At 40.0% G+C, this 26,008-nt stretch overlaps 1 protein-coding gene across 6 annotated transcripts in view; it reads left to right on the top strand.

Moving 5' to 3' along the window:
• ACACA (acetyl-CoA carboxylase alpha) overlaps positions 1–26,008 on the top strand; it is a 2,143,878-nt gene that overhangs the window by 1,579,505 nt on the left and 538,365 nt on the right. For all 6 annotated transcript variants that reach the window (XM_044054575.1, XM_044054578.1, XM_044054576.1 and 3 more), the window contains one exon: positions 21,526–21,669. In XM_044054575.1, the coding sequence (XP_043910510.1) occupies positions 21,526–21,669 (144 nt within the window). The remainder of the gene's footprint in view (positions 1–21,525; positions 21,670–26,008) is intronic.

Raw genomic sequence — 26,008 nt, 5'->3', positions numbered from 1 at the left:
TAGAGGTGGACTTGGAAAGAGGCAGATTCTATTTGACATGTCTTGTGTCTGTATCACTAGTTTGCTATAGTTTGTATTCATGCATGAATCAGAGTGGTGGGCTTTTAGTGTGCAATAGTAGCACATTGGTCATAGTCTGATCTAGGTCATAGGTACTGGTGACCTTTTCTCTTGAGGTTGCAGTGTTGAGTTTTGCATGCCTAGCTGTTCTCAGTATTTACCATATGGAATACTTAGATTTATTTTTAGTTTGAAAGGCACATGCCATATTCAAAATTTTGAGGGAGATAGTGTGTTGTGATGCTGCCCTGTAAATAGTCATTTTAGATGAATCACACTGTCTTCAAAAATCCTAAGGTTGACCTTTGTCTGTTTTTGTTTACTTTGTAGTGCACTCCCTGTTGACACTGTTTGTATCCCAAAGTGAAACAGGGAAACATCTCGATGTATTGGAAAGCTAGTTTTCTTCAGTGGTTGCACCCACATAGTTTGAAGCCAGTGAGATGGGTTTTCAGAAAGACCACAGTGATATAGGTCTTGAATTAAATGAAAAAGTAATGCAGTCTTGCATTTGTCATCAGTTCAGTGAATTCAGATTCAGCTACCTTTATAAAAAAACAGTTGCAAGTTAAACTAGCCTTGTTACAGCTTTGTTTCAAGTTGTGGGTACACTTTTATTAGGCTTAAATTTTATGGTGTGTCTTTCTTCTGTCTGCAGTACGTTTCTGATAAATCAACTTTCATCAGGCTAGGTAGTCCTTTGTTGATCTGAAATTCTTTAACTCGTTTCTGGCATATTTTTATTAAGTCAACATATTCAAGATCTCTTTTCATAGTCAGGGTACCTTTACACGCGCTAGTATTTGCAGGTCATCTTTCTTTTTTCCTGATATTTCAGGGTGTTTCACAAATTCATTGTACTCTTCCGATAAGCTGACATTTTCCAACCATCTTTGATTAGATTGGGCTACTCTTTTCTCAGGCTAAACTATTCAGTGTACCTTTTATTAGTCTGGGGTACAATTTTGTAAAGATAATTTGTATGGTGCCTTGCACCACTCTGCAGTGTACTTTGGATAAACTAATATTGTGGCTTTTCTTTACAAGTTAGTAGTGTTTTTTTTCTTAAGTTATCTTGCTGTGTGTGTTATTAGTTTGGAGTATGAGCTATTTGTTAAGCTAACATTTTTCAAAATGTTTTTAATCATTGTGGATTGTTCTTTTGTTGCTCTAACATTTTAAGTATATTGTTTCAAGTCTGGACATTATATAAGCTAACATTTCATCAATGTGGGGTAATCTTTTGTAAAGCTGATATATCAGGGTATCTTTCATCAGTCTGCGATGCCATTTTGTTAAGGTAACATTTTCAGGGACTTGTTCATCAGTCTGATGTACTGTTTTGTTAAGCTACCACTTTTCAGGCGAACTTTCACCAGTTTGGGTTACTGTTATGTGATTTAATGTTTTCAAGGCATCTTTTGTCAGTCTGGGGTATCTTTTATTAAGCTATCATTTTCTGTGTTTCTTTCATTAGTCTTGTATAGTGTTTAGAGAAAATTTTCAGGAGGTATTTTATTCAACCTATGGTATCATTTTGTTAAGCTAATATTGTAAGCTGTTTGACATCATTCTGGAGTATTTTATTAAGGATTTTCTAGGTATTTTTAATTTTTCATTAGATTGTGATATCGTTTTGGAAGACTGTATGAAGCAGTTGCAAAAATGTTGGAAATACTAGCTATGTTTAATATAATGTGCTTTTAAACCAATGGTTTTCAACACAGCTGCACTGAAGTAGTGTGTTTTTTTAACAAGTAACATCTTTATTAAATTATCATGTATGACATGTGCAATCTTACACTTATATAAATGAAAATAAAACATACCGACACAATTTCAGTTGCAAACATTATACATACAAACCATGTCGAAACAACGATAGCTTCAAACATTATATGTCACTTATAATATATCCAATCATTGTCAGTCATCCATTACGTAGCTCATTCATATCCTGCCTTCTTTTAAACCTCATTCCTCCTCTGCATGTATTGATCCCACTCTTCTCATTTTTCCTATGTAACTTGCTCCTATCCTTTTCTAAAGATCCCAATTCCAGTTGTTTTATCTCTGTTGCTGTCTTTTCTACTTCTAGTAAAGTTGGTTTAGACTTTGATTTCCATTTTCTAGTAATTGTATTTTTGGCTGCCATCATAATTAGACTCAGCAAGGCCTTACTATGTCTAGGCAATTCCAATTTTGTATCATACCTCAAAAAAATGATTTCCTTAGTTAAACCAGTTTGCTCACCCAGCATCTCTGACAGAACAGTCTGCAGGGAATCTTTAAAGTCTGCCAACTCATTACACTTCCAGAAAATATGTTCCCAGTTACTTCTTTCTTCCCCATCACACCTCCAACATTTGCTGTCTACCTGAGGAAAATTTCTTTGGAGTCTGCTTGGGGTATAAAAATACCTATGTAAACACTTCCAAGCAAAGATCCTAAATCTTCTAGACTTTGTTGCATATTTGGGGGACATACATATATCCCGCCAGTGTTTCTTTGTGAATTGCTTGTCCAGTCTCTCTTCCCAATCCTTTCTAACCTCATCTGATTGATTCTTATAGTTATCATGCAATATTCTATATGTTGTACAAATTATTCCTTTCTTAATGGCAACTTCTGATGTTAAGTTTTCTATCTCGCCTTCATTCTTGCTGGTTGGGTTCGGAGCCGATCCTCGGCTCCGACTCGGCCATCTTCTAAAGCTCGAGAGCTGTTTACTGGCTCGAGGCCTCCCCATATCCCATGATGCCTGGCGCTAGATACCCAGATCTCGTTTGCCGCTTCTGCTGCGAGGTTGTCTTACTGGCTCAGGTCGCATATTTTATTATTATCTGTTTTTTGATAAAAAAACTAGTAGGTCTAGTGTAGTTTTGTTAATCTTTGTTTAGGTATATATCTTTTCCTTACCTGTATTCCCCTTCCCTTCAGAAAACTTGTTTCCGTTAGAGAGTTTTCCCCTCCCCCCTTCTCTTTTCTGAAGTAGCCATTTAAGTTAGAGGCTAACCTATTTTTTCTTTAAAAAAAAAATATATATAGTTAGTATTTACTTAGTTTAGTCTATTTGTTGTTGTTAGACTGTTGTGTGTATCCTTGACTGTTTTTGGGTGTGGTAATTTTGTGTGTGAGTGTTATAGTTATTATACTCAAATTGTTATAGTTGTGTTTTTTGTCTGGTATACCCTTCTTTAGCTATGTCTAAGGATACCAAGGTGTCCGGATTCAAGAAGTGTGATTCATGCTGTCAGAAGATATCTCTGACAGATGGTCACACTTCTTGTGTCTATTGTCTCGGCACCGTGCACCTGCAGGACTCTTGTTCGGTTTGCCATGCTTTCAGTCCAAGAGTCCTGCAGGAGCGTAGGAATAAGTTAATCCTACGGGGTTTGCTCAAACCCGAGGAGTCACCGGCTAAGGCTCAGCCCATGAAGTCCTCCAAGCCACCTAAACCTTCGACTCCCAGTTCGGAGCCGTCGTTAGGTGAAGCTGCTACTTCTGCCTCAGTTCCGGCTGGAACCGATGTGCCTGCCTCTCAGTCGGTTCTGACATGCACTTCGGAGCCGGCAGGGAGTCGAAAGAGATCTAGGTCTCCCTCCCTGGAGTCGATACGCTCAGCTCCAAGGTCTCCTCTGCTCCAATCGGAGCGATTGTCTCGGCACCGTGCACCTGCAGGACTCTTGTTCGGTTTGCCATGCTTTCAGTCCAAGAGTCCTGCAGGAGCGTAGGAATAAGTTAATCCTACGGGGTTTGCTCAAACCCGAGGAGTCACCGGCTAAGGCTCAGCCCATGAAGTCCTCCAAGCCACCTAAACCTTCGACTCCCAGTTCGGAGCCGTCGTTAGGTGAAGCTGCTACTTCTGCCTCGGTTCCGGCTGGAACCGATGTGCCTGCCTCTCAGTCGGTTCTGACATGCACTTCGGAGCCGGCAGTGAGTCGAAAGAGATCTAGGTCTCCCTCCCTGGAGTCGATACGCTCAGCTCCAAGGTCTCCTCTGCTCCAATCGGAGCGCAGTCATCGGTCCTCCCACTCTTCTCGGTCATCGAGATTGTCAGATCACGACTTGGAGAGAGTGGTCAGCAGGCTTCTGAAATCGCAGGCCCTAGCAAAAATGTTGTCCAGCCCCCCTCAACAGGGTTCGGCTCCGTCCTTGTCTGCAGTCATTCCTCCTCCAACTCCTCTCTTGAGTTCGGAGCCGGAGTTCGTTGGGGTTTGAATCGTGGAACCGTCGGCACCGATACCTTCTCCTTTGGTTCCGGCAGCGGCGGCGATCACTTCATTGGTACTGTCCTTGGAGGGATCTGGGCGCCGAGACTCCATCGTCGGCTCCAAGGGGGCGAGTGGCATCAGACCTTTGTCCAACCCCGTTCTCCCCCTCGGAACTTCGGTGCAGGAGAGCTCGGCTCCTACATTGGCTTCGGAGCCGTCCCCCTCAGTGCGGAGAGGGATTCCGGTCTCTTCGGAACTGGAACCTTCTCAGCATCTGAGTAGGGATGCCTTCGAGGTCACGAGGAGTGTGCTGGCCCCTGAGTCAGCCCCACGATCATCCCCTTCGGCTCCTCCCACTATGGTACCTGCGCCTGCCTCTGCCCCTCCTCCAGACCCCAAGCATGGGGAACCAACGCTCCAGGGCACCCCTTTGGGTATATCTTCCTCTTCGGAGGCCTCCCCTGATCATTCAGAGGAGCCACCTCGTAAGAGGAAATGCAAGAGGAAGCATGTTGACTCCCCTGAGTCTGTCACATCAGATACCAACTTAGAGGATTCGGAAGGGTCCCCGAGGTCCCCCTCTGAAGATGTCTCATTCTCAGACATCCTTGAGATGCTTAGGCAGAGGGGGGAACTGGTCTACCCTTAGCCCTTCTGAGGATGAGTCGGTATTCGTGGATGCGTTTGGATCTCGACCTTCCACCTCCTGGGTGTCTCCGCCTTTCGACCCACTCATGTCTGTGGTGGCTCGGAAGGCATGGTCAGCTCCAGACACAGTGGAACCGACCCCTAGAAGACCTGCAAAATTCATAACTGCACCACAAGACAAACAGTTTTTGACCAAAGGTGTTCCCGTTGATGCCATGGTGGTAGCGGCGGCCACAAAGAAGGAGTTGGCTGAAACTTCTTCATCTGTCCATCCCCCTAACAAAGAGTCCAGGATGATGGACAGATATGGGAAGCGGATGGTCTCTTCAGCGACTTTCTCCATGAACTCTCTGAATTATTTGTGCCACTTTACCCGTCTTTAAAGGGATCTCCTTAAAGAGCTTGGAGATACCCTCCAAGATCTATCAGCTGAGGGGGCCCAGGCTAAGGCAGCCTCCCAGCTGGCGACTCTTAATTCAGTGGTGAAGTCCTCCATGAGGCTCATTTCTTATGCAGCCGATGGTGCGAGTAGAGACGCAGGCACAGGCGTCGCCCTAAGGAGGCACGCTTGGATGCGGCTTTGTAACTTTGCGGAACTTTTCAGAGCGTCTTTCACCAACAACCCCTTTGATGGTTCCTCTCTCTTTGGATCACAGGTGAAGGACACCCTTACCAGGTGTGAGCAGGAAGGCAAGACTCTCTCTGCTGTGGGAGTCTGTTTTTCCACTCCTTCCAGACCATATCCCAAGGGTCAGAAGAGTGGAAAGATGTGGTTTCGGAAATCCCAGGGAGCCTTGCCAGACACACGTGTGAGTTCCCATCCAGGTGCAGAAGAGGGAACAATAACAGACGCCGCCCTCGTGGCAGAGGGGGTCCGCAAAACCAGGGCAGCAGAGAATCCTTCTCCGACAAGCCCTTCCAGCATCCCTGAAGGGTTGCCCGGCTGCCCACCTCTGGAGGCAGTCGGGGGAAGATTATCGCTGTACCCAAGAGCCTGGTAAGACATAACACAAGACAAATGGGTACAGTCTGTTATATCTGGAGGCTACAGAATTCCCTTTGTTCACACTCCCTTGTTGTTAAACAAGTCCCTTCCAGATGTTCCACCCAATCTAAGGGATCAAGCAGTTCAAGAAGTTTCAAAACTGCTAAGAAAAAAGGCCATCCAGCAAGTCCCAGCAGACCATCAAGGATCCGGAATTTACTCAAGGTTCTTTTTGGTACCAAAAAAGACAGGGGACTGGAGACCCATTCTGGATCTCAGCAGACCAAACAGGTCTGTTCAAAGAACGAAGTTTCGGATGGTCATGCTACAGTCCATTTTACCCTTTCTGGGTCAGGACAATTGGATGTGCTCCATAGATCTTCAGGATGCGTACTACCACATCAAAATGGACAGGCGCTCCAGAAGATTCCTCCGCTTCTGGCTGGGAGCCAGCCATTATCAGTTCAGAGCTCTGCCCTTTGGTCTCACCATAGCCCCCCAGGGTGTTCATCAAATGTATGGCAGTAGTTACCACTCACCTGAGACGGCAAGGATTCCAGGTGTTTCCATATCTAGACGACTGGCTCCTCACTGCTACCACCAGGCATCACCTTCTGCGAGCCAGAGACTACACAATCCAGACTTGCTCCAGACTAGGTATCACAATAAATTTCGAAAAATCTGCATTGTTGCCCTGTCAGTCTATCTCCTTTTTAGGCGCAAATTTAAATACAAAAGACAGGTCAGCCAGCCTTCCACCAGACAGGGTGTTAGTCATTCGCCGACAGGTGCAGGTCTTGTTAGGATGCAAGAGAATTCAAGCCAGGTTCGTCCTCCAAACCCTGGGTCTCATGGCAGCAGCGATCATACTTGTCCCTCTGGCTCGTTTTCACATGAGGATCCTCCAGTGGCTCCTTTTTACCCAATGGTCCTTCCAGCAGCTTCCCATGTCTCACATGATTATTATCACAGAAGCATGCAAAAAGCACCTTGCATGTAGGATGGTCTCCACATCAGTGCCCCAGGGCAGACCATTTGTACTTCCCCCTCCAGTTGCTACGGTGACCACAGATGCCTCCCTGATCAGGTGGGGGGGGCATTATCATGGCAGAACAGTCCAGGGCACCTGGCAACCTCAAGAGTACCATCTGCACATAAACGTCTAGGAGATGAGGGCCGTGCTTTTAGCGTTGCAAGCTCTTCAGGACTCTCTTCCTACTGGGACCATTGCAATTCAAACGGACAATATGTCAGTCATGTGGTACATCAACAAGCAAGGCGGAACCAGGTCCTACCCCCTATGTCGAGAAGCACTCAGACTCTAGCAGTGGGCAATCTCTTCTCAACGGTTTCTGACCGCAGTGCACATCCCTGGGAGATCCAACGTCATAGCAGAAAGGCTGAGCAGAGCAATTCTCATGCCTCATGAGTGGTCTCTGAATCAGGTAGTGACGGACCAAATCTTCCGCAAATGGGGACAGCCTTGCCACCCCCTTCAACAGCAAGTGCAGCAATTTCTTCTCTCTCCTTCCACTTCCAGGACATTCCCCCAGAGACGCTGTAGTCCACGATTGGCCTCAGGGACTTCTGTATGCATTCCCTCCCTTTCCCATAATCCTCAAGCTGATACAGAAAGCTACTGTATTGGGCTGCAAAATGATCTTCATTGCTCCTTACTGGCCTCGACAAATATGGTTCCCGTTCCTGCATCATCATCCTCTCGAGCAGCCTTGGATTCTGGACCCAGTTCCAGACCTTCTGATCCATCAATCGGGCAGGCTGCACCATTTCCTACAATCTCTCCAGCTCACTGCTTGGTTGCTCCACTTCCAACCTTAGCCAGGCTTCCTGATATCTCCCACTCTGTGCGTGAAATCATTTTATCATCGCACAAGTCTACCACTAGAAAAACTTACGCTAGTAAGTGGAAACGTTTTTTGTCCTGGGCAGAGGGTAAGAGTATAGACCCCTTTTCAGCCCCTGTACACCACATATTGGAATTTCTTGCGGAACTCTTTCATGCTGGGTCCGCTTCCGCTACAATTAGAGTTCAGTTAGCTGCAATTTCAAATTTTCACGTTGGCCTGTCGGGAAGTAATATAATGTCTCATAAGCTTTGCAAAGCTTTCCTCAAAGGGACCACTCTGCTCAGGCCCCCACTGAGAGATCCTCCACCTCCGTGGGATCTAAATTTGATTCTAGCTTCTCTAGTTTTTCCCCCCTTCGAACCTGCAGCTTCTTGTTCTTTGAAGTTTTTATCTTGGAAAACCCTCTTTCTGGTAGCGATTACTTCAGCCAGAAGAGTTTCGGAACTCCAGGCTCTTTGTATCCGTCCTCCGTACCTAGTGTTCCACAATGACAGGGTTGCTCTCAGGACTAATCCTTCCTTCCCAAGGTCTCTTCTGGGAATAACTTGAATCAGTCCATTGACCTTCCTGTGTTTTTTCCCAACCACTCCAACAGGGCGGAATATAAGTTGCACCAGTTAGATGTTCACAGGCAACTGCGCTTTTATTTGCATAGGACTAAGGACATCAGAAAATCGGACCAGCTTTTCCTTTCTTATGCTGAGGGCAAACAAGGTCTACCAGTCTCAAACATAACCTTATCCAGGTGGTTAACTTCTATCATCACATTTATCTATCAGCTAAATAAAAAAGAATTGCCTGTTAAACCAAAAGGTCACTCCACCAGAGATTTAGCCACTTCTGTGGCTTTTCAGGCTAGGTTGCCCATGGAATCCATTTGTGCAGCGGCCATGTGGACCAACCCTCATACTTTCATTTCACATTATAAGTTGGACGTGGTTTCCAGGGGCAGAGCTGATTTTGGTTCCGCTGTTCTGAAGCGTTTGTTCCAATGAGCCACCCAGGATTTTAGGTGCTAGGGACGCTGTCCCAACCAGCAAGAATGAAGGCGAGATAGGCAACTTAACATAAAGAAGTTATGTACCTACCATAACGTTCCATGTTGGTTGTCTCCTCTCACCTTCTTTGTTGCGTCCCACCCTCCATCCCCCTATCCTAGTAGACCGAGAAGAGTTCTGTATGGTTTTTCACTGGCTGAGTCTTCCCTGGCTATTCCTGTCTACCTGGTAGTCTCTTGGTAGGGTTTATGTATTACAGGATAGGATTCTTTCCTTTTTATGTCTGCACTTGGACTTACCAAACGAGATCTGGGTATCTAGCGCCAGGCATCATGGGATATGGGGAGGCCTCGAGCCAGTAAACAGCTCTCGAGCTTTAGAAGATGGCCGAGTCGGAGCCGAGGATCGGCTCCGAACCCAACCAGCAAGAAAGAAGCCGAGAGGAGACAACTAACATGGAACGTTATGGTAGGTACATAACTTCTTTTTCTAAATTCTACTAAAAACTGTACCAGTGCTGGTCTTTCATTTAGGACCACCCTACCACTGCACTGAAGTAGTTTTGTTGTTACTAACTCCATTTACAGTGAGATTTTGCCCTTGATTATGATATAGGTGACCACAGTTCAATCAGCAGACCCAGCATTTGGGGAGTCATCTGGAAGAGGGGTAGGATTACTGACTGATGCCCACCTCAGTTAATTGGTTCTTACTTCTCACCTCCCACTACTCAGGCAAATATGAGTGTTCACTGAAAGGCTACCCCCCATAGAAAAGCCAGTTGTGACAAACAGTTGTAATTTATTGCTGTAGTTTAAGTATAATCACTTTCTTCATCTAAAAGTTTTGCTTAGAATTTACGTAGCCTGTTTTCTGCTGTTGTGTTGGAATGTTACATTTGCCCATTGTGCTGCTCTGTACAATGTTGTCAGTCCAAGTGGTTGGCTTAAATTCTACTCTTAAGTCCAAAAACAAAACTTGCCCAGCCAATAAACCACCAAGAAAAAAACAATGATATATTTATTGAGTGGTTTTGTCCTTGTCTACCTGGACTCTATCAGAATAATACCTACGCAAATGCAGTTGCCTTTTTATAAAGCTCATAGTTTCTTTTCTTGCCGGACCCTCCTTTGTACCTGGGATGGGAAAAGCACAATCTACCTATCAAAAAAACAACATAGGAGTCCCACAGGGTTCCATTCTAGGGCCACTACTCTAATATTTTTATCAACGACCTTCACAAAGTCTCTCAACTAGGAAACTTGATCGAATACGCTGATGATTCGACAATTATATCTTCCACCAACAACTTCCGTGACCTTCGCAAAATAACCCAAAAAGCGTTCCCTTCTATAGAAACCTGGTTAAATAATTCTCAACTATTACTAAACACCAAAAAAACAAAACTACTCCTATTCAGTTCCAAACCACCAAACTTAGACTTCAAGATTTTTTCTAAAGATGGAACTGAAATAGAAATAACTAAAACTGCCAAACTATTGGGTATGACAATAGATGACAAAATGACCTTTGAGCCACATATACATAACATAATAAAAAAGTACACTTCAAAACAGGCAAACTATATAGGCACAAATTATACCTCAACAAGCAAACCAAAGCTAAACTCGCAAGTACCCTTTTACTCCCTTCCCTTCTATATGGAAGTGCCATCTTTACAAACCTACTTTCATCCCTTAGGAATAAACTGCAATCCTGCTATTACAAAATAGCTAAATTTGCCTCAGGAAAACCAAGCCGAACACACCACTGTGAAGCAATTGCAGAACTCAACTGGCTAGAATTCTCGAGCCATCTTTCATATACTCAACTAACACTAGCACATACACTAATTTTCAGACCCCACATCTGCCCAGCACTCCACTCAGTCATACAAACCTACACTCCTACTCGGTCACTTAGATCCTCCCAGAAACAACTAATAAAAGTTATAAAACCAAACAAAAGAGCTGGACAAAGTCTATACTCTTGTAATATAGCGAAACTTTGGAGCACATTACCCTCCCACATAAACCTAATGGAATCTTCAAAACTCTTTAAATCATCACTCAAACTACATTATCAAAATAATTTATCCTGTCTCTGCACAACAATCAAACCCCCATAGCCTCCCTACCTCATCTTAAACAATCCCAAGTGACAATCACAACTTAACGCATTAAATATTGATACCCTCTCCTGCCTTTTCTTCTCCCTTTTACCTACCTCTAGCTAAAATACCCTAGGTGACACTCAATTATCTCTATATATTTCTACCCCTTTACAGATTGACTTTCTCTTTCTTGCACCCAATCCCAAGAATTTTTTACCTGAATATGGAACTATAAATATGTTCATCTAAATGTACTATATTAAATATACTACCACTATGGTATATAAGGTACAAATGTTTTTTTTTAATTCTAAATGTCCTTAGTATGTTCACTTTAAATGTGATATATTGAATGTGCTACCACTATGGTATATAATGTGCAAACACTTTTGTAATTTCTTAAACATCAAAATGTTTTTATACTAAATGTTTTATACTGAATGTATTACCTGGAGCTTTTCTCCCCCGGCCTCCACTGAAAATGGGTCAATGGCCAAGTGGACTTTCCCGGTCAACAAATGTCAATAAATAAATAAATATTTTTTCCTAATGTGTTCTACATCTCTATCAGGGCAGTTAATTTTATTTAAACATTAATATTTACTGCTGTGTACTCTTACACATTAATGTAATCTCATTTTTGGGCTGTTTACTAAAATCTGTCTCTAATGTCATACCAGGGGAGTTATCAATGTGACTGAAGTTGAGTGTTTTACTCACATGTTTTCAGCTGAATCATTAAACACTAGTTAGTTGAACAGGGTACCTCAATAGCCCTAAAATGCAGCAATCCTAGAGTTTGTTATAACAAGAGTAGGGGTGCATTCACAGAGTCCCTCCATGGAAGTGTGGGGTGCTTGATTTCACAAAGAAATCCCTTTTCTGAATCAATCAAATGCATTTTCAGTTTATTTGGTTAAAAAAATGCATTATGTAACGCCATGTGTGATGAAGTGGTAGGGATCCGTACACTAGCAGTGCTTATCAGTGTATACCTCTGAATCCAGCTAGAAAGTGCAACTTGTTTACCCTGCATTTTTTCTAATGCTTTGAAGTCGGTGTTTTGTCTGTTGTTGCTTCTATTGTTTGCAGACCTGCTTGATCCTGCCTTAGAACAAAGTTGACTGATTCTCACTTATCCTTTCCCACTGTTCAGGCAATATGTATGCTCACTGAAAGACTATCCCCCATAGAAAAGGTGTGGCTTTATCCTTGAGACCTCTAGTGAAAGCATAAACTTCTTATTGCTTATAATTAACTTTTTGCCCTCCTGTACTTGAATTATTATGCCCCTAAAAACTTTTCCTTCTGTACTTGAATCAATACATCCCTTTTCATCCCCATTTTAAACAACACTCAACTGCTCTACCCCTCTCATGCATCCCCTGTATACCTTCTAGATACATCATTTTGGAACAGGAAACCTAAATAGAGCTTGTCCTATACCATGTTCTCTCAGTCATATGTTATTACCGCTATCCTCTTATGCACTACTACTATCTCCCCTCTCCTCCTATATAATTGTATAGCTTAGTTCATTATATCTTCGTGAACTTTTTACAAACCTATACAATACAAAAATCTCCCTTTCTACATAGTTTTATAACTTACTTCATTACATATCTTGACCTCCTTGCAAACCTTTCTTTACTGAAATGTAAGAACTCTAAACTTCCACAGTGTTTCCCTTATGCAGTATCAATCTGTTTACCTCCTGCAAGATTTTACAGCTGGAGAAACTGTCTAGATTTATAGCTGTTGGTGTAAATACGTTCCAGTATATGCCGGTCTTTTAATTATGTTTGTTTTTTCATGAGAAATGTAACTGTTTTTTTTTTTCTTAGAACTGTCTGAATTTCAATTGTTAATATAAATGTACTATGATGCAACTTTTCTCCCCGGGCCGTCTCTGAAAATGGGTTCTGCCCAGTCGAACTTTCCCAATCAACAAAGACAAATAAATAGCTACAATTGTTTGGACTTGAGGATCTTTCAAATGCAATAAATAGTTAATATATTTCCAGATTTTGTTTCTTGTTCAGTAAAATATCCCTAGCAGAACTTCAATTCAGATTCTGAGAATCAAGTTGACTTTAGTCACGTTGGCTCAAACAGAACACATAAAAAAAAATGTTACTATGTTTGTTATGCAACAGAAGTTATCTGGGTTTCCTGTCAGTACTGAGTATCTGAGGAGTTACCCCAATAATGCTGTTTTTAGAAGTACAGTACTGTTTGTCTAAATTTACTTCTTGATTATTCATCCTATGTATTTGCCAAACTTTGGTTAAAGTTTAGACTTTCCCTCAGAAAATTCAGTGTTTCCCTTGATTTGGTATCTGATTGTTTTTTTCTTGGGCTTCATTAGAGTATTATTTATTTATTTATTCTGTGGGATGTTTTCCCTTTCATATCTGCTAGCCATCCAACACCCTTCTTACTGATCTTGAGCCCATTTTGTTCCTATGCCACTTAGGTTTTCCCTGGAGTTTAGGTGAGAGTCAGCCTGAGGGGGCCATCATCCAGGCAGCCATGGTGGTATTTGTGTCCTCACTCAGTTTCAACAATTTATTTAATGAGAACATTCCTAGTAAAGCCTTAAACTCGATCCTTGTGGTTGACTGTAGTGTAAAGTAAACCAAACTGATGTCCGATGAAGTTTTGTATCAAACAAAATGAAAGCTCTTACTTTTTATGTTTTATTTTATTATTAAAGTTTCATTTACTTCACACCATGGTCTCTTCATTTATCTACAGATTTCCTGAGCTTCTCCGAGTGCCATAGGTGCTTTCTACTGTATTAAGATGTAATATTTTCTCATGCCCATCCTCTTCCCTGACTTCCACATTTCTTTGAGAATTCTTTCCTAATTCATAAGTAATGAAGACACTCCTGTTTTATGTTGTTGTTTGCTGCTCACCAGGACACAAGTGTGGTGGTGGTTTGACAAGGAGAGAGGGTACGCAACCAGGATAGAAATGTTTCATACTTGGCGGAATTACAGATTGGTGTTCCAAAGAGTACATCCTATGAAATGAAATTATACTTTGCAAAATGAGTAGGTATTTTGCAAATGTTCTTTGCATAATACATCAGAAAAAGGGACTGTGTTATCCCCCCCCCAAAAAAAAAAACATATACTGTGATTCAGCTGACTTACTTCCATTAGATTGGCTGAAAAAGCTGTGAACGTCTAAAGACACTGTCCGAAGTTGTAAAAAAAACTTGCATTGTTTTGGGCTGTGTTTCAGCTAGCAGTTTGGACAATAAATTCCAAAACTTGGTATTTTTATTCTTCATGTCTTTCATTGCATAGTAACATTTTAGGGGAAGTAGTATGATAGTTGTGTATCGTTTGTATTGAAAGTCTGGTGTTTTTGCTGTGATATGGAAATACAAACTTTTTGATTTCAAGGGCTAGTCATGGATTGAATGCTGAGCTGTTAATAATGTGCTGGGTTTTCAGAGTTAGCATACTAAATGGTTGAAGAAATACTACTAAAAAAACTGAAATAATAAATCGTCAGACTTTAAAAGATGTAAACATAAGCACTGAAATAGGACAGCAGAGCATCTCTTCTTGTATCCTCCAAACCACTGAATATATTAGTGTACATTTAGTTTCATTGTGAAAAGGTGTGGGGCTGCGGGCGAGTGTTGAATTATGCCAGTTTAACCATATAATATAGTGTATTCTATCACAAAAATGCAACTGAGCTATATATTGGTTTCTTATGGTTTTGTTTAATAAGCAATGTTGTTTTATCCATCTACATTTGAATGCTGACTGAAATAACAAGCAAGTCACATTTTTTAAGCCTGTTCGAGAAGGTTGGTTTTGTTGAATCAGCATGTAAATATGCATCTCCTGCTCCTCCCATAATACGTGTAAGCAGCATTCTGCTAGAGTGCTTGTTGGCTCAGGTGTCTTGCGAGGCACAAGCTAATGCCAGGTGTCCTTACACAGTTCAAGGTACTAATTTTGAGTTAATGCAAATACTGGAGTAGATTATAGTGCTTGTAACATGGGTTGTTGTATAAAAATGGTAAGAGGTTATCAGAAGTCATGGTTTTTTGCTGCCTTGTGCATAGGAAAGTTAGGGGATCACCTATGGTATTTTTTATGAATTTATTTGTTCTTTTGCTTCTGCATTACTTGTAAATGCACAATATGAAAAATAATACAAAAGCCACCTTTCTGTAGGCTTGAATGGTTTAAATATAGGGAAGCAGACTAGAGAGAGTTCAGTTTCTTTGTTTAGCTGTACGTGGGTCATTGTTTTTGGCTGACACAGTTTTTTTGTTTTTCCAGCACTGTGAATGTATTCTTTTTAGATATGAATGCTATGCAGTGTAATCTATCTTTTAAATACAGATTTTCATTTTCTTTTATTTTATTTTACGTACTTTGGTCTGTGTGTAAAAAAAAATGTTGGCAGCCATGTCAAGCAAAGGTAGGCACTAGGCAGAATACTGGAAAATGTCCATTGGACAGATAACAGCTTCTTTTTGTTTTAGTCGGAATGGTAAAGACTTAGTTTGCATTAATTTGATAAAGTTGGTTAGTAGTAACTGCATAGTATTGTTTTTGGCTGTCATGCATTTTGTAAGCATCTTGGTGGGTCAGCAAGCATGAAAGCAAACAAAGCATCCTCTTAGGACAGGTTGTTGCAGTCGATTGAGATAAAACCAGTACCAGTTAGGAATTATAACTCTGTAGGTTTGATTAAATGTTTACTGTAATTTTACAAGTTGGAAAGGATGAGACCTTCCTGTGGACTTTTTTTTTTTTTGTAAGAGCAGTAACTTGGACAGCTTGGACAAACTGTTATCCAGCATCATATTGCTAGTAGAATGTAGCCAGCAGTAGCAATCCTCTTTCTTTTCCTGTGTACTGGGTGGGCTGCTGCAGCTGTGAGTTACTAAAATAAAAAATCTACTGCTTAGGAGTTTCAGCTGCAGTAATATTGTGGTTTTCTGTAATATTTATATGAAATTTGGCACAATATCTCACAATCTCTAAGAACAACAAATCTGGAAAAGCCAAAAATAATGGTGGGACTGGGAAAAAGGGATGAATTTTAAACACTGCTCCTGTAAACTCAGGCAGTTGCTAGGATAACAGGTTTTGCATTACTATGTATTTTCTGAGGGATATGAAGTCTGAAATTCAAATATTATTTACTGACTTCAATCTTCATGTTTGTATCCCATAATTCCATTGGAGTGGGTGAGGTTACATGATTCTGCATGCAAATTTATCTGCACCCCAATTTTTGGCCAGTTGTACCTACTTTTCATGGGCCTTTGTCCAGATTTTTGATGTTTCCTGGTTGAGAAGTATGCATGCTACTGATCTGTGAAACTAAATGCCTTGTTTTAATTCTTTGTCTGTTAAACATATATTTAGTTTATGGTTCCTTTACTGGTACAGCAGATTTCCAAATAAAGTAATTGATGGCACTTAAATGTATTATTTTCATAGTTTGTTTCTGTCCTTAGATTTGCTTATAACTTAACGTTCATGTAACTTAATAAAATGTGATGTATTGTACTCTTTTACTGTAATACATTCAGCTATTTCATAGGTCTAGGTCATAGCAAAAAAGGATCTTCAGAGTAGCCCATCTACCTGGTTATTAGAGAGATAAGTGCATAATAAAGAAATGTTCACATTTTGATTTGCTCTCTGATATTTTCAAGGAAGGTTTCTATGATGCATCTGAAAGTTGAAGCTGATAGGTAAATGATAAGAATTCTGCCTAAGGTCTGTGTATCATTTTCCAGCCATGTAGTGTAAGACTGTAGCATAGACTGTTTCTCCAGCCCTACATATTCCACTGCCTTCCCAGTGCTGTTCAGCTGAGGCTCATAGCACGGAGCTGTGTCTTGTGTTATAGCATTCTATCTAATGCCTTTCATGCTGCTGATGTTTTCCCTCCCTCCTCCCCCAAAAAATGCAGTCATGCAGTTCTGATCTAAATTACTGATTTAGGCATAGTAAGGGATTAAAAACAACCTGTATAACTTGTGATGAAAACCAAGCCCTAACAAAATGTAGAAAAAACCCAGTGCTGCTGCTTTCTTCACTTTAACACTTACATTTAAAAAAAAGTGATATAGCTAAACAGCCTTCTCCAGCTCATAAAGACTCAAAGCCATAAAAATAACAGACGACGTGCATTTGCCAGACTGTCAAACCTATGGGTTTATTTTGTAATGATGTGCTCTTGCCTTCATGAGGTAAACTGGCCGTGGTGAAGGTATTATTAGTAATATGGACCCACTGGAGTGGAAAGTCAAGTGACCGAGAGATCAGCGTATCAGTCAGTGAGAGGGCAAATGGAAAGAGACAGAAAGAGAATGAGGAAAGAGTCCTAGCAGGCCTGTGCTGGGATTAAAAGGACATCTCAAGTAGTGCTGTCGAGGTCCTTGGTTCATACTTTGCGATTTGATCTTCTTTGGTAGGAGTGACTGTGTTTAAAGCAGACAGGCTGTACAGCAGAGCAAAGTCTGATACTGGCAGTCACTCTGGAAAGAATGTGGCAACAGCAAAATGTATAAGCGATATGCAGTAGAAAAAGTATGTAGTAAAAATTTTGAAAGAAAGAATTTCTTTATCTAGAAGTTCACAGTGACATACTGACATTAAATAGTGTTTTCCCTTAGATTATTTCCAGAGAAATAATTTAGAAAGCAGACAATCTGAAGCATAGAAACTGCCGTAGGATCAGAACCATGGACCTTCAAGAAAAGTCAATTCATAGATTATTAAAATACTGGATGACATTTAGCCAGCCTAGTGGTATAGAGGAATAAAGCCCAGACTATGACCCAGGTGACCCGAGTGTGATTAACAGCTGACGTGACTGACAGTGTTGGTTGGGAGGATGGGCATACTTATCCTGGGGAGAGGGTCCGTGCCAGATGTACCTCTTCTTCTCTGGTGGCTGCTGGAGCGTGGAGACAAGATTCCAGGCAGAAGAGGGAAGGCAATAGTACAGAGCAGGGGGGAGGGCCACCCTATTGGGCCTGGGTGCAGAACATGCACTTAAGCTACTTCCAGTTGTCCAACCAGCCTGATGATGTCATCAGCATGAAGGGGTATGGACTTACGGCACAGACAAATGCCATGGGTTGCAGTATGACAGCCCCTACCTGGCTTGTCTCATTCCATTTGCCTGGCAAACCTGTAGAACCTTTGGCCTTTATGTGGAGATGGATAACTCCATACTAGGTGCCCTCCCAGTAGGGAGTCCTTCCTTGTGTGGGTCACACTGGGGCTTTGCCAGGAAGTGACTTCTGGGGATCACAGCTCTAGGGGTAGAAAGGTCTTAAGGTCAGTGACAGTGTGGCAAGAAAAATAATGGAAAAAATAGATTCATTTGCTCCTTCATTCCCTTAACCCTGACTATAGAGTTCAGTGGAAAATAGGCTGTATTGGCTTTGCACTTTATTACATTACCAGTGCCCTGTGTCACTTAAGAAAAATATATAGTTTATGATGAATGAGGCTGTAAGGTGCATTGTCACAACATAGTAATTGGTGTACTTGTGTACTCGTACATAATAAAACAGAAGTGGCATTTAAACCTTCTTGGTACTGTTCAGATTATGCCTAGTAAAAAGTGTCTCTTGCCATTATAAGAGGACCAGAATATAGATAGGATAAGCACCACTTGATAGTTGGAGCTTACTTTGGTATAATACTCTCTGTGTACTATTTATTTGACTTGTTACTTGGAAGCTCATTAGAAGTAGCCTTTCAGATTTATTCCCTGCAGAAGCAGCTCAGTTTCTGTGAGCCCCTTCATAAGAAAAAGGATTTCCTTGTTAGCACCTTGTTTGTTATCAAATGATATTTCATTTAGACTGGTGAACCACATGCAAGTGCAACTACCTTCTGATTTTATGATCTGAGACATTTCATAAATACCTCACATGGCACATAATTCAAAAATGAAGGTGCAGTACATATATATATAAATGTTCATATTTTTGTTTGTGTTACATTTTTTTAATAAATGTTATGCAATAATAATAACCAATAATTTGGTTAGTTGCATTACTGTCACACTTTTAGCTGGGTTCCATCCTCAAGATTTTTAAAGGTATCATTACATCGTAATAGCCTCACCTGTTCACTCATGTTTCTTGCAAGCATCATAAATAATAATTTCACTATATTCGGCAAATTCTGGAAAATATATCTGGGAATGGTATCTAACTGGCTTCTATCCACAGTATCCCTAGAAACTATGGATTGCTAGGGCTTAAACAGCTACATCAGACTTCTATGAGAATTAGTTTATCTTACTTAAAAAGTATGATTTTTTTAACTGTTTAGTCAAGCTGTGATTTGGTTGCTGATTACTAAACATCTTTTCTTTTTGAGACCTATACCTCTACCTCCCCAGTTTCTATCTGGGAACCAGTTATCTTACCTGAAGTTCATTACTTTATCAGCTGATCATGTCATCTAGTCATGTGAACAGTACATTATCCTGTGAAATGCTGCCTGAGCTGGTTCTTGCATATTTTGCAGTTTAGCATGTAGTCTAGTACTCTGTGGTTTAACATAAAACACAGTACAGTAAAAGATCTCTGTGCTCTAAGCTAAGCCACCCCATGTGACTGTAAGAATGGCTGATTTAATTAAGGTGATGTGCTGTAAGTATAAGCTTGTATGGGCTTCTTAACGTTAGACGTGGGGGGGTGGGCGAGTGCTGGTCAAGGTGGACTGGACTTCAGAGGCTGCCACTGACCCTTGAGTGAGTGCTACATTCATTCAGAGGAGAAACAGTTGACCTGTACTTACTTAACTATTTGAGGGATATCAGCTCAAGTTTGTATATTTTTAACTATTTTATAAAGGTAGCAGTTTAATTAGGAAAATCACTTTGTATGTTCCCTGAGGCAATGTAAACGTTTTTTGCCTCAAGGCCGAAGAGTTTTAAAATATTAGTATATGTAAAATGGGTTTGAGAAATAGTGATGAAAATTAAGAGCATTCAGGCAAAAAAAAATTGAAATGAACAATATTTCCAGCATAGAGTGCTATGATGACATTCATTCAGTTACTACATTTATAAATTAGACAGAAACAAAATGGAAATTGGAGACCTCTGTGTACTTTATGTGATTGCATTGCTAGGAATCAATAGGGCAGGTTCATATAACCAGGAATCCAAAAGTATATTGTGAATATTCACAAAATATCCAATAGAGAAGAAGGGATTGATTGGTCAAAACCCCATTTGTGTTTCACATGGTGGCAGAGTTAAGAAATGTGTTAATGAAGTAGATCTTCATTGTGGAAAATAGACCTAGGATGTTTGTACTAGGCTGCTTTAAGGGGTTTGGGCAGAGTAGTAGGCAGGCTGTAAAAACACTGACAGGCTGAATTGCATATGGGTACAGCCCGGTTATGGAAAGTAAAATGAAGGAAGTAATATTGACTGTTTATAGTTTCCTGGTACTCTCATATGGTACTTTTCCTAACTTTGGAGAACATTTCTTCAGACTGACAAAGGGATAGTGGAGAACTGCACAGAAAGGTACAGTTTTTCACTAAAATACATACGAGTACAGTACTGTTTACATTACAGAATGATATTAAAATTGTCAATTATATTATTTAATACATGTTGCTTGAGGATGCTTTAACTGTCTGTATGTTAATGGTAAGGTTTTTTCTCAGATTTTTTTCCTCTAAAAGGTCAGCTTCATAAACAATCCTTGATATACATAAAGCTTTATTATATTCACACTCTATCATGATTTACTGCTTATTTAATGTTATCTTGGTTAAAAGAAGGTTTAAAAATATATGGCAGATAGTTTTGGATGTCTTATAGTAGTTAAAGGTACAGGTTGTAGTTGATTCTTCCTGCATAATGCAGGGAACATTCAAGAAGAAGAAAATATAGTAAGCTAGGTGGAAATAAGGTGTAATTGCATACAGTGATGAGTATTTTTTTCATAGAGAAAGTGATTAATTTCTGAAAAGAAAAACAGAAAGAGAGGGGGTCAAAACAGAGCTGAAATTCAGTTGTGCTTTGAGTGAATGTAATGGTAGACATACAGAGTAGATCATGCAGTTATTTTCTGCAGTAAGATTGTTGTAGAGTTTGCAAGCAGAATAGCTTATATTGACTTCATTTTATTTAAAAGAGATACTTGTTTAAGTATCAATTTGGCCAGTGCTTAACAGTCAGCTGGACAATGGACATTTTTATCATCCCTCAGAAATGTAACCTAGGGACAAAAAGTAAGTATGTGCTGAGAATTGCTTTACTCAGTTCTTACTGTAAATGAGGCACATGACAGCAGTGCACTGTAACTCTTTTCTCAGACATTACAAATTTATAGAAGTGTGTTATGTATTTAATCAGCATTTGCGCAGCACTGCTGGTAGGCCACGGATCTTTTTCATATCCCGTATATGAATCAAGTGAGCTACATGAGTTACAACCTCATCTGTGTTTGACAGCTTAACAGTCTCTTAACAATACATGTGCTATTTCATATTGGATCTGGTATTTTTTTTTTGTACTGGTTGAGTACTAGGCATCTGTTACCAACTTGAGAACATGTCTTTTTACGCTAGGATCATCTTCTTTTCATTCTGTCTTTTAGGTACTTGGAAGAGAAGTATACACCTCGAATAATCAGCTGGGAGGGATACAGATCATGCACAACAATGGTGTGACGCATGCAACAGTTTGTGATGATTTTGAAGGCGTCTGCACCCTTTTACAGTGGCTCTCCTACATGCCAAAGGTTAGAACAATGACAAGCATTGTCATGCTGAAACAGCCATTGTTTTTTTCCCCAAAGTATTGTAACTCACCTCTAAACTTTTGTCATATAGATGTATATACATACATACACACACACACACACACACACACACACATATGAATATATATATATATATATATATATATATATATATATATTTATGGGTCTAGTTTGTTTTATTGAAAGCTCATTTCACTGAATTTAAATTCACCCTGACCAAATCACTGAAAGCTTAAATTAGTGAAAACTAATTTCACTGAATCTCATTTCACTGAAGTAAAGTACTGGCACTGTGTAGAGTACTGTAAGGCAAGTAAAAGGTATATGTCCTTTTCCCCAGTGTAGTGTGATCCTGGAGTTAGTATATATAGTTAGTGGAGTGTGGAGGGCACAACCCCCCACATTGGAGGGTGTGGGGTACGTACCCCCCCACTTAGTTTGGATATTTATTGTCTTCTGGAAAGAGTTAGTGATTGGTATTATAAGTATGTATGTCTATGGTTTAAATGTATTGTTTTGAAGCTTTTGGTGAAATATAATATAAAACCAAACTAGGTGGGTGGGCTATGCCCCCGACACCCACCAGTGTGGGGGCTCTGCCTCCCCACATTCCCCCTAACTGTATATTCTAACTCCAGGATCACACTACAGTGGGTAAAAGGACATATACCCTTTAATTGCCTTACAGTACTCTACACAGTGCCATTACTTCACTTCAGTGAAATGAGTTTTCAGTAATTTGAGCTTTTAGTGATTTGGTCAGGGTGAAAATTCAGTGAAATGAGCTTTCAATGAAACAAAGTAGACCCATATATATATATATATATATATATATATATATATATATATATATATATATATATATATATAATATGTAATCTGATTTAATACATTTTAAATTATATAAAATAAATCACCATTACCATTAAGCCTACCTGTCCATGCATGTTGATGACTCTCTTAAGGTTGCTATTCTCCTGACAAATGTCAAGAGGGCTTTTACCCTGATTATATGAGCTATTTGAAATCCTATCTAGTAAGTATGGTATCTCCAAAATTCTTCAGCATATTTTCAGGAATTTATATTGGGACACTTAAATGTAAAATGTACTTACTTTGTATCCCTAGCCTCAAAGGCAAAAAGAGTAGTTGCATCTTGCATTTTAATAAAATAATTCATTTGAATGTTATTTTTATGCCATAACATGTACTTGAAGCTGTACATACTATTACAAATACAACACACACAAAATAAACACATAAAACCAGTTTTTGCAAGAGAACAAACATTCCTGTACATTCATGTGGGGTCTTCACCCTACACACCTCTCCTACTTTAATATTCTCACTCTTAAGATTGTTGCATCTTAGAGAAAGAATAAACAGTTAAATACTAATTAAAGTTGTCTCACTGTTTCTTTGGGAGGCTATGATCTTGAAGATTAAAAATAACATTACAGTGTTAGGAAATATACAGCACTCCTATATGGAATTTGCATATAGCACTAACAGTCTTGAGCAGGTATGTCTTAATTAATCTAGAATGTAGCAGCTAAATGACATCTGGACAGAACTACTTGCTACACATTTATTTTTAATCCATTGGTTTTAATAAGTTCCAGTTTGTTAGCTGGTAAAGTCAGTTATGACCTTAAATTAACCTACATACAAATGCCATCATTTCTGTAATGTGTTTCGATGTTCTTATACAATTTTCAGAACAACACACTTTGTATGAGTTTATAGCACTAAATGCATTGAGTTGGTAGCAGTCCAACTATGTGGTTGTCAGACTGCATTAGTCAAAACTGTATTTTTGCTGTAGTATTTAAAATGATAGAAAATATGTTTTTGAGAAATAGGACCACACAGTAAAGACATTATTTTGTCCAAAACAAAACTGAATAACAAAAACATGAGCAGTCTAATAGCTGTGTAGGTCAGCTGGTGGACCCTGCCTATATACAACCATGTCTCTGAAACAAGTGTGACGTCCCCATTCTGGACCAGTAATCAAGGAGCCTGAATCCTCACCACTGACACTGGAGAGGGGCGTTCACTTGGAATACAAATGAATACACTTAGTATTTCTAGATGCAGACCTCTCTGCATCAAGCACAATTTCCGTTAAAAGCACACAGACAACACAGTCAGCCCAGGGTCTGGATTTCTGTACATCTGTCCACCTCCAGGTCCCCAGTAAGACTCCCCACTGCCACAGCTTCAGAGTTAAGTCCTCAACCAAGTGCCCAAGCCAAGTCCTCCACCACGCTGTCTGTGAAAGCAGTGCTTCGTCTCCCTGCTCCAAGTAGCTGACATACACGCACTTTTAGATTTGATTTGCGCGCGAGCGCCCACACACACACACACACACACACACACACACACACACACACACACACACACACACACACACACACACACACACACACACACACAAAAGGCTGGCACAGATTTTCTAGCTGTGCCCCCTTCTGCCTAGACTATAAGGTACTTACACTTCCACTAGACACTCCAAAGCCAGCTACTCTAAGGCTCTTGCAAGGGTACCCAATTATACTGAGTGAAATTAATGTTAATAAAAATGATTGTGTTTGACCAGTGCAGTAAGGCTTTCAGGAGTAGTCACAGAATCACCAAATAGATATAAGTACTCTCAAAGTTTAAAATATTCTCTAAAAAACTATACACAATGAAAATTTTAAATGTATTTAATAAATAATAAAAGAACATGAAAATATGGAATATCTATTTACAATAAACTCCAAAGTGTCAGTCACAGGAAATATTAAAATAACGCAGAAGAATAGATTCATACAGATACAGAAAAACAGTATTTAACTCATCTCACTATATTTTCCTGACCAATCTAAAGAATTACTTTTCTCTGGTCACTTACTAGAGCAAGGCAAGATGAAGTAGGCGAGGGGTGTTTCTTTGTCAGGTTCCAAAAACAGACTGCTCTGAGACTTCCCTCTCATCTGGTATTAAAGCATCATTTTTGGTCCTAGATTACAGAATGGTATCACACACATCTGGTCATCTGACTTCTGGTTCCCATGCTACCCCCATTGCTAGAAACCGAACCATAATTTAGCACATATGTGTTACCATACACACAGACAGAGCTTTGCTGAGATGTGTTATAGCATTAAAACCATAAAACACTTCCACTCTTCCAACAGGGGCTAATAAAGTATTCTAGCACTTACATTAAGTCTCTGGCTGCAATCAGAATTGTAAGATACAGTCTTTCTGGCCTAAATGAGGTAGTTCAATTTCTTTCTACTTTTCAAAGTTAGCTGGACTGAGATTAACCTCTTCTCTTCCAGTATCTTCTGTTAAAACATATATATTTAATCAGTTGCAGTACAGTTGGGACCCACTGTTGGTACATTTTGAACACAAACAACTTTACAAATACATTTTTTCAGCGCAAGTATCTGTACAAATAAGTTTGATATAAAGTGACATATAATTCTTTACAAAATTCCAACTAGCTGTTCTGGCTTATGTTGCACATTTACTGCCCTACTTCTCCTGGCATATCTGGCAATACCTCACATGTTCGTAGACTGAACCCAGTCTACTAGTGTTGGAGGCATGTTGTCTTCAAAAAGAGTAGTTACAAGTGGTGCCCCCAGGAAATGTCATAGGACCACTTTTTTTTAGTATGTACTTCCCTGATGATAAGGTTGACATCAAGGGCCTGAGGCTGGCAAAATCTGCAGATAACTGTGACAAAGGTAGATACTGCCAGCACAGCTATCTGGAATTTTGTAAATAATTATATGGCATTTGTGAATATCAACATGATTTATATAAGATGCTTGTGTTACAAATGTATTAGAACTGTATGCCATGTATATATCAAACTAGTCTGCACAGACGTGTGTTAACTCATTCACTCCAATGGAGCTTAGGAAGTTTGCACTGTAAGTTCCAATGGGCAGAACCTAAGCCTTTTGACAGAATCAGATTATGTCCTCACAGTTCAAACAAATGTTCATATCTCTGGAACAATAGGCATTATGAAATAAGTATAAATGGCAACCTCTTCAGCACAAGCTATTTCATAGTGGTAGTATTCTTTAGGTTCTATGTCTTAAACCACATTTTGTAAGTCACAGTAAACACAGTAACTATTACATTTGTAATATTTTGTAAATAACTTACAATATCTCCGCAACCACTCAAGTTACACACATACTCTCAGCAGTATTTTATTCATTTAGCTGAGAGCTTTCATATGAAGCTAAGGACTTCTGTCTGTGTTATTTGGTTGTTGAGATATTCAGAAAAATGTGAAAATTATATC

This window comes from Protopterus annectens, chromosome 13.part0, assembly GCF_019279795.1.
Source record: "Protopterus annectens isolate FY-2018-M chromosome 13.part0, PAN1.0, whole genome shotgun sequence".
NCBI lineage: Eukaryota > Metazoa > Chordata > Ceratodontiformes > Protopteridae > Protopterus > Protopterus annectens.
Note: the sequence above shows the minus strand (reverse complement) of the source record. Positions and strands in the feature narration are given on the sequence as shown.